The following is a 9,167-nucleotide window of genomic DNA, read 5'->3' as shown; positions in this document are numbered from 1 at the left end:
CTAGCCTACAAAAATAAAGGTGATATTCAAAGTTGCAATAACTACAGAAGCATAAAGCTAATGAGCCACACAATGAAACTTTGGGAGAAGGTTATTGAAGCCCGTTTGAGAAGAGAGACTCATATCCCGATGAGCCAATTTGGCTTTATGCCAGGTAGATCCACGACAGAAGCTATTTACTTATTGAGGAGGCTTACGGAAAGATATAGAGATAGCAAGAAGGATCTCCATATGGTATTTATTGACCTGAAAAAAGCTTATGAGCGAGTCCCTAGATATCTAATCCAGCATGTTCTAGTGAAGAAAGGGGTACCAAGAAAATATGTGGATGTCATTAAAGATATCTATGAGAGCGTAGTGACTAGTGTGAGATCTGTGGGAGGTCAGGGCAAGGAATTCTCAATTACAATTGGATTACATCAAGGTTCAGCCTTAAGTCCTTACCTTTTTGCGCTTATCATGGACGATATAACCAAGAGCATCCAAGATGAGGTCCCATGGCGTATGCTCTTTGCCGATGATATCGTTTTGGTGGATGAGACAAAAGAAGGGATTAACTCTAAGTTAGAGCTTTGGAGGTTAACCTTGGAAACAAGAGGCTTTGAGATTAGTAGAACGAAGACGGAGTATTTGATGTGTAATTTTAGTCACACTACGAGGGATACTAATATGGTGCGAATTGAGGAAAGAGAGATACCACAAAGTGACTATTTTAGATATCTAGGGTCTATCATAAATAAAGAAGGTGACATAGAGGATGGTGTTTCACAGAGAATTAAAGTAGGATGGATAAAGTGGAGAGGTGCGTCCAGAGTATCATGTGATCGACGTATTCCTTTAAAGCTTAAAAGGAAAGTTCTATAGGACTATTGTTTGACCTGCCATGATGTACGGAGCATAATGTTGAGCAGCTAAGAAGTGTCATATTGATAAGCTTTGTGTAGCAGAGATGAGGATGTTAAGATGGATGTGTGGAAAAACAAGGAAGGATAAAGTACGGAATGAACATACAAGATCGAACTTGGGAGTTGCCCCGATCAATGACAAGCTCCGAGAGAGTCGTTTAAGGTGGTATGGTCATATTCAACGGAGGCCTAGGGATGCCCCAGTAAGGAGGAGTGATATGATTCTGATTGAAGGAGCTAAAAGAGCTAGGAGCAGACCTAAAATGACCATAGGAGAAGTGACGAAGGACATGCATAGTCTAGGGCTTGTACCAAGTATGATCTCAGACAAAGCCTATAGGAGGGCAAGGATTCATGTCGCAAACCCCATTTAGCTGAGATTCTCCTGACATGTTGGGTTGTACCTCTTTTGTCTTACTATCTTTCATCTTTTTGTATCTATTTCCCATCTTTTATTGCTTTGTTTTCCCTTTTTTTTCTCCTTTTTATTCATTTCTCATGTCTTGCCCCATGTCTCCTGTCCCCTCCTTTCTTTCCCTTTTTTTGGTTAGAACTTTGTTTTCCCTACTCTGTTTTGTTTGGATCCATGTCGCCAGCCCTATTAAGTTGGGATAAGGTCGAGTTTGTTGTTGTTGTTGTTGTACCTACATTCGTTTCATTGGTTATCAAGAGGACATAAATATGCAAAGGAAAAATAACCATCTTATATTCCAAAGGTCCATCAGCATTCCACCAAAGATCAACTCAAGATGAAAAGAAATGAAAGAGAATGATTCCATATTATTAAGATACCCATACATTAATTATAAATTTAAGGAAAATTTATGAAACACCCCCTGAAAATGGGCCGATACTCAGATGACCCCCTCATATTTGAAAATACTCAGATCACCCCCTGTATTAGAACCCTATACTCAAATTAGACCCTACCGTTAGTTAACTGATGAAGTCAGTTAGTTAAATTTTTTGAAAACCCTAAACTACCCTTGAGAAGAGTATAATTACTATTTTACCTTTAGATCTACAAACCCAACATGTACTCTTTTTTTTTTTCTTAATTAAAATAAGGAATTGGAGAGGGAATATTCCCTCTCCTTCTTCCCCAAATTGCTAAACCGAATGGGAAAAAAGAAACCATCTTTTGCTCTCCAATAAAGAGAAACTATACTGTAATAGACTGTAATGGTGGTATATCCAAGAAGAAGAACCCAGAAAACAAATCAGGAAAAACTGATAATTTTCCTTCCATTTGCTTTCAACTTTTATTGGTGCTTTCTAAGGCGGATTTTGATCCTCCTCTTGTTCTTCCGCTCTTGTTCGGTTTCTTTGCTTTTTTTTTTCTTGTTCATTGTTCCAATTCTCTTCTTCAGCAATGGCATCTGCAGATGTTGAGTTCCGTTGCTTCATTGGTGGCCTTGCATGGGTGACCGATGACCAAGCCTTAGAGAGGGCTTTCAGTCAATACGGCAACATTATTGAATCAAAGATCATCAGCGATCGTGAGACTAGGAGATCCAGAGATTTTGGATTCGTGACTTTCCGCAATGAGCAATCGATGAGGGATGCTATTGAAGGGATGAACGGACAGGATCTTGATGGTAGGAATATTACCGTCAACCAGGCCCAGACCAGGGGTGGCCGTGGCGGTGGTGGAGGTGGTTATCGCAGCGGTGGCGGCGGTGGCTACAGAGGTGGAGGCGGTGGTGGATACAGCCGTGGTGGTGACTGTGGCTACGGAAGTGGTGGTGGTGGCGGTGGCGGTGGCGGAGGTGATCGTTACTCAAGCTGGAGAAACTAGGGTTTCTAGTGATGTTTTAGGGTGTTTGTATGGTTAGGGTTTGCTTATGATGAATGGGTTCTTGTTACTGGTTATGGTCCGTGTGCTCCTCCTTTTTGTCCGCTGGTTCGCTATCAATAGTTTAGGTTGTGATATCTTTCTGGGGAGGTTTTAGTCTTGTTACAAAGTCATCAAACCTCCATCAGTTCATCTTTGATCAATAACAACTTCATTCTCAATCGGGGGGAGACACCCAGAAAAAAGAAAGAGATTTGGTCTACAGCGGACATTGGATCTCTGTATGAGCTCTCCTGCTTCATTATCCCCGTCGATCAATGAACCGGACTTTGAAATCTTAATTCTTAAGAGAGATATATAGACCATATCGATCTCAAAGCTCCTGTCTTGTCTTCTCTCGCTCTACCAATGAACAAGTAAAGCTTCAGATGGAGAGAACGAAGCTTCAGGTAGCAGCGGCGATGCTGCCTGGGCGAAGCAGAGGCAGTGGGCTATTTTAGGTTGAAGATGAAGGAAAGGATAGTATTGTAAATTTAATTCTAATGATTATTACAAGGGTAAAATAGTACTTTTACACCAATAGCTAACAGCAGACTAACACCGTTAGTGTAGAGGGGGTGATCTGAGTATCAGCCCATTTTCAGGGGGTGTTTCGTAAATTTCCCTAAATTTAATTACGAGTCTCAAAAGAGAGAACAATTGTGAGTGTAAAGCAAAAAAAAAACATGGTATTTATCCTAAATTTATAATTCTGCTACAAATTAAAAAATAAAAAAGGCTCCAACATGCAAAGATAGCAAATATAGCCAAATACCCAAAGGATGACAACAGAAAGACGCCCCCAAATCAAAATTTCTCAAGATTGGTGACCTTACAAGAATGCATATACCTTTTGCAATACCATCTTGAATTCCAAGAGTTCATTATAAGCTTGTCGCAATTTCTCTCCATTTGTGTTCATCTCAATAAGTTCACTTTCATGCTCAGAAAGTTGTATCTGAAATCAACAAGATCTAAATTAACAATCCTTATCAGGTATCTGAAATACACTATTCATATGGGAAGAATAAAACAGGGCACAAAAATGATGAATAAAATAAGATAAGAAACAAGAAAAGGTAATCTGAAAACAAAAAATGGAATTGAATCTGTGACAAAAGCTTAGCAACCAGAACAAGTGAAGAAGACGAGAACCGAGAGAGAGAGATTGAGGGAGAAGTCGAGACTGCTAAAGAAACTAACAAGTCGATGATCTTTAGCACTCCCTCTCATCACGTATATATAAAGCTCAATTACAAATAGAAGTCTAAGTCTAGCCTAACTAGGAAATAATAAAACTGTTACAAAACCAGAATCCTGCAACCAAACCAAGGCAAGGAGAAAGGAAAGAGAAGAGACAGCCAAAGTCGTGGGAAGCTGCCTGCGGCTAGAATAGAATACCTAACCGCAGGCCCCTCCTCTATTTATAATTTATAATAATCATCAATAAAAATAACATGGGGACTAAAATATCCCCGTTCACGATATTGTTCACGTGAACAGTGACATAGTCCACAAGATCAAAGATCAAAATAGCCCTAAAAACTCAACACTCCCCCTCAAGCTGGAGCATATACATCGCCCATGCTCAGCTTGTTACAACAAGTGTGAAAGCTAGGAGCAAACAAAGACTTGGTAAACATGTCAGCCAACTGGTCTTTGGAAATAACAAAAAGAGACTCAACAAGCTTCCTTAAAACAGCATCCCGAACAAAGTGACAATCTGCTTCAATATGCTTGGTCCGCTCGTAAATTATGAATCATATAATACATATATATTTTTATATTATATATTATAATATAATATGGGGAAGAAGATGGTTAAAGGGGGAATCTCTTCACCCACCAATCAAAATTATTTACACATAGGTACTTACCAAATGATTTCTCATTCTATACTCTATTATGTCTAGCGGTTACCAAACGGTTTTCATTTTTTATCAAAAATGGTTTTCATTAATGATTTATTTTAATAGGCCATAAACAAAAACATAAATGATACCAAAGAGAGCCTAAGTCTAGCCTAACTAGGAAATCATGACACATCTTAACAGACTCATTGGCACAAGAAGACTAACAAATAAAGAGACAAACCAACCTCTAATTCCTCCAAGTCAATGTTTGGTTGCAATGTAGGGCGCGTAGTAGGTAGTAGACCAGCTTTATTTATTTGATCTTTGAAAAACCGTAGCTTCCGTGACATCTCTCCACATCTTTTTACCTGCAACATATCACACAAACAAGAATATCAAAAGATGAAACCAAGTTCCACAAATTAAAAAAGTTGAGATTTTGAAAAAATGAGGGAAACACAACAAGTAATCAATGACTTTGAATAGGACACAAGTCACATGCTTTCCTGAGCTACACAGACATCTCCCAACATTAAACACTTTTTAAGTCCACTAGACAAATTCCCAAGGAAAAAGGAATAACTACATCGAAGGCGAATTGCTTTCTAATTTATATCCACGCCACCAGTTGTCAGCTATTCATGCTAAGGTTTTAAGTTTATCAGGCATTGGAATTACAGTTAAGTAAACAAACATGACACTAAACAGTGAAAAGGAGGTGATCCAAGAATGGTCCGACTACCCTGGCATATCACCTTTTTAATCAGTTTTCAACTCAAACAATAAAATGGTTAACTAAGGCTTTCTTTGGCATAGTTTATATTTATATTTATGACGTATTTATGAATAATCAATTATGATAATAGGGTATGAACTATAAACAATAATCGTTTGGTTACTACCATGGATCGTAAACTCAATCAAAACCTGTCAAAACCGTCGAGTTGTCTGGTTTCAACAGGTTCCGAGACGAGTTGGAGTGGAACTTTTAAAAATCCCGTAACACGACCTAGTTTCGACGGTTTCGGTCGAAACTAGGGCCAATTGATATGCTTTTTCCTTAGTTTTAGCAATACACAGACCAAGCATCTTTACTTTAGACTGCAGAACCGTATTACACTTTGTTATCTTTCTTTTTCCCATTCAAACCAACGACAGCCTCATCTTCTTCTCCTATTCTGTATTTTTGCATCTTCTTCTTCATTCCTATGTTTTGGAGCATGGTCAGCTAGAGAGGATTGGATACTTACGACCTACATTAACACTCATGGAGAAGGGAAATGGAGAGATCTCCCTCAAAAAGCAGGTTTAATTTCTCTCTTCTCTGTTCTGTTCTGTTCTGTTCTATTGCACCTCTTTAATCTTCATCACTACATATATATATATATATATGAAGCTTATTGTCATGGTTTTGTAGGTTTGAAGCGATGCGGGAAGAGTTGTAGGCTGCGATGGTTCATGGTTGAACTACCTGAGACCAGATATCAAGAGAGGCAACATTTCCAAAGAAGAAGAAGAAGAGCTCATCATCAGACTTCATAACCTGCTCGGTAACAGGTGACTTAATTAATTACCTCTCTTCCTCTCCTTTTTGTTCTTTTTTTGGCCCCATTATGAGAAAAGCAAAAAGGATGGTGTTTCCAAGACAAACCCGTTACTTCTCTTTCTCTCTCTTTTTTTGGCCCCATTAATAAAACCTAGAAAGTTTCTCTGAGGGTACGGTTCTACATAGATGTGGTGATATAAGCCAACAATAGTGAATTGACCATGTTACCCCTACTAATATACTTTTGTGGTTTATGATATCTAGTATCTCTCTCCTTCCATTTCAAGAGTATCATCAGATTGTTTTATATACACCATAGTGCACATCATTATTTTATCAGAAAACAGAAGAAGAAACTGTTCTGTTGTGTTGGGTACTTGGGTTATTATTTCTTCATTTGTTTTAGGGTTTTTTTTAGGGTTTTACGGTTGAAAACAGAAAATTGGTTCTCAATTTGGGTGTCCTTGATCTAATGGTATGCAGAAGAAATTCAGTTGGGATTCTAATATTATGTATGACATCATCTCCTCATTTGTCAAGTTTTTAGTCTAAGGAGACATCAAGTCAACATGACCGTATGTACATATAGGCTGTGTTTGTTATATATTCTTGGAATGCATTCTATGCCGATTTTGTATTATAAGATTGATACAAAATCAATCTAAAATGAATCGTATCAGCCATACGTTAGTAAACTTGGGTCAATAACCACAAGTACCATTTCCAGTGATTTTTTGGTGAATGTAATTCATTGATTGTGTTTAAAATGTGAAAAATAGGCAACCTGCAAAAAATCAGACCTAAAAAACCTTGTTTTGGGGTCGAAACCTTGGTTTCCCCATCAATGGGAAAAAATCTCAGGTTTCAACCAAGATATGGTCGAAACCGACACGAACTCAATTTCTGACTGGTCGAAACCTTGTCGAAACCCGAGTTTTAGAACCTTGGTTACTACTAGACATAATAGATTATATAATGAAAAGTAGGTTTGATATGCTTAAGTGAAGAATATATTATGTATTATATTATTCACAATATTATATATATATATATATATATATATATATAAAGCATTTATTTTATATTATATTATATAATATTTTAATATATATATATATAGTAGTATATATTATATTATAAGATACTATATTATATAGTACATAATATATCATATATCATATATATATAATATAATAAATATTATTATATGATATTATATATATTTTTTTTTGGTAAGATATATTATATAATATGATATATGTTAAGAGAGAGGGTGGGGATGGGGGAGCCAAGGAGGTTTGAGGTATCGGTATCGTATCACTTGTATTGGGCGACACGTAACAGTTTTAATAGTTGCCTATCCCGATACCATGGCGATACCGTATCAGTGGCACAGTACGGACAAAGGGTAAAACAGTAAAAAAAATCCTGTTTTTATGCATAGTTGGAGTCCAGGCGCCTTGCTCTCGCCTTGAATTCCGGTGTCGCCTTGATTTTTAACCCCCTCAATTGCCTTGGTTCGCCTGGGCACCTTAACTATGTTTTTAAGTGAAATCAGGGGCAATTTGTTCAATAGGTCGATCCGTATCATATCAGTTTTGCAGGTGACCGATACCCGATCTGACACCGTGCACTAAAACCATGTGTGTGTGTGTGTGTGAGAGAGAGAGAGAGAGGTTTTGTCTTAATTTTCGTTAATTTTACCATTTTACCCCCACTTAAGTAGCAATTCTACACATGTTCATTAATGGTACCCGCATAAACAAATATTAACAGTTTATGGTGATAAATCATAAACAACTCTTGAGCTGTTTATGAATTTATGCTTATATTGATTTATTTTAATGAGAAATAGGGATCATAAATCATACCAAAGACATTTATTTATGTTTATGTGTCAGATAAACATAAATTTAAACTATACCAAAGAGAGCCTAAGCACATATAATAAATAATTAACAGTAATCCACAAAAAAAAATTGATCACTAACAGCCACCACGTTTAATTCAAAAAAGAGGAGAAAAAAAGTATCACCCTCAATTTCAAATGAATCAAACAAGGACTTATTAGAATCAAATAGAGGGTCAGAGCTTTTCATGACTCAGCGAATCTCAAGAATGGATTTTGTCAAGTTGTCAACTAAATCCTGATGTAGGCTAAGAATATCATACAAGTTAAACAACAATAAGACAAGTACAGGATTTTCTTTATTAACCACTAAAACACAGGAAATTTTTCATAAGTGAAAATACAGTAAGTTTATTCGATTAAAAACTCACTAAAACTCACTAAGCATGAAAAGTGGTTACACTCGGTTTTAAAGCAAATAAAGACAGAACATTACATATCAAATAATACTAAATTGCAGCTACATCCAGTTTTTTGAGAAAGGTTTGGAACAATACATACCTGATTAACAAATGTTCGCTGAAAAGGGCTTTTATCATCATTCAACTGCCAGTAAGAATAACGTAAGAAGGTCATGACATCTGACCCATCAACTCAAACATAAGCATACAATTCCATAACCATTATTTAACCACGCAAATAGCATATGGAAGACTTGGTTCAAGATTCTTTAATTGAAATAAAAAAAAATACATGAAAAAAATTCAGATTCACGAACTTTCTATGTGTTCCATCTAAAGACAAACGTAATGCCTGAACCTTGCACAATCCATGGAGGGGGTTTTGATTAGTTATTAGATGGGTTGCATGGCTTTTTGGTGGGGGATAGGTAGGATGAACCCTAGGTTCAGGCTAAACACCTCCCTTACAAGATCCCAAGTAACCCAACCAAGAAAAGCCAAGAAAAAGTCAACCTTCTCAAAACCAGACAAAAAAAAAAAAGGCGTACCCAGTGCACGAGGCTCCTGCCACTGCGGGGTCTGGGGAAGGTCAAACTCTAACCAACATTCACAAACAAATAGAATAGATGCTCTTCAGGAGATGGCAATAACCTAATGGTCAGATTAAAACTAATTTGAAGAGTAGCTAAATCTGAAACACAAATTCAGAAAAGAAGCGA

At 37.0% G+C, this 9,167-nt stretch overlaps 2 protein-coding genes across 5 annotated transcripts in view; one reads left to right on the top strand and one right to left on the bottom strand.

Annotated features, from left to right (window-relative positions):
- The window catches only part of LOC122666108 (V-type proton ATPase subunit a1-like), a 45,506-nt gene that overhangs the window by 31,291 nt on the left and 5,048 nt on the right, over positions 1 to 9,167 (bottom strand). For all 4 annotated transcript variants that reach the window (XM_043862230.1, XM_043862245.1, XM_043862236.1 and 1 more), the window contains exons 2-4: positions 8,549 to 8,593; positions 4,838 to 4,960; positions 3,590 to 3,697 (exon numbers count right to left, since the gene is read on the bottom strand). In XM_043862230.1, the coding sequence (XP_043718165.1) occupies positions 3,590 to 3,697; positions 4,838 to 4,960; positions 8,549 to 8,593 (276 nt within the window). The remainder of the gene's footprint in view (positions 1 to 3,589; positions 3,698 to 4,837; positions 4,961 to 8,548; positions 8,594 to 9,167) is intronic.
- LOC122666131 (glycine-rich RNA-binding protein 7-like) lies at positions 2,194 to 2,882 on the top strand. Its single transcript, XM_043862257.1, has one exon. It carries the CDS (start codon positions 2,278 to 2,280, stop codon positions 2,701 to 2,703), a length of 426 nt encoding a protein of 141 aa, XP_043718192.1. The 5' UTR covers positions 2,194 to 2,277; the 3' UTR covers positions 2,704 to 2,882.

This window comes from Telopea speciosissima, chromosome 1 (assembly GCF_018873765.1).
Source record: "Telopea speciosissima isolate NSW1024214 ecotype Mountain lineage chromosome 1, Tspe_v1, whole genome shotgun sequence".
NCBI lineage: Eukaryota > Viridiplantae > Streptophyta > Magnoliopsida > Proteales > Proteaceae > Telopea > Telopea speciosissima.
This window is presented reverse-complemented; position numbering and strand designations above follow the sequence as displayed.

What these genes read in the sequence shown, in the direction of transcription:
- LOC122666131 (XM_043862257.1), top strand. Translation starts at nt 2,278, where the DNA reads ATGGCATCTGCAGATGTTGAGTTCCGTTGCTTCATTGGTGGCCTTGCA.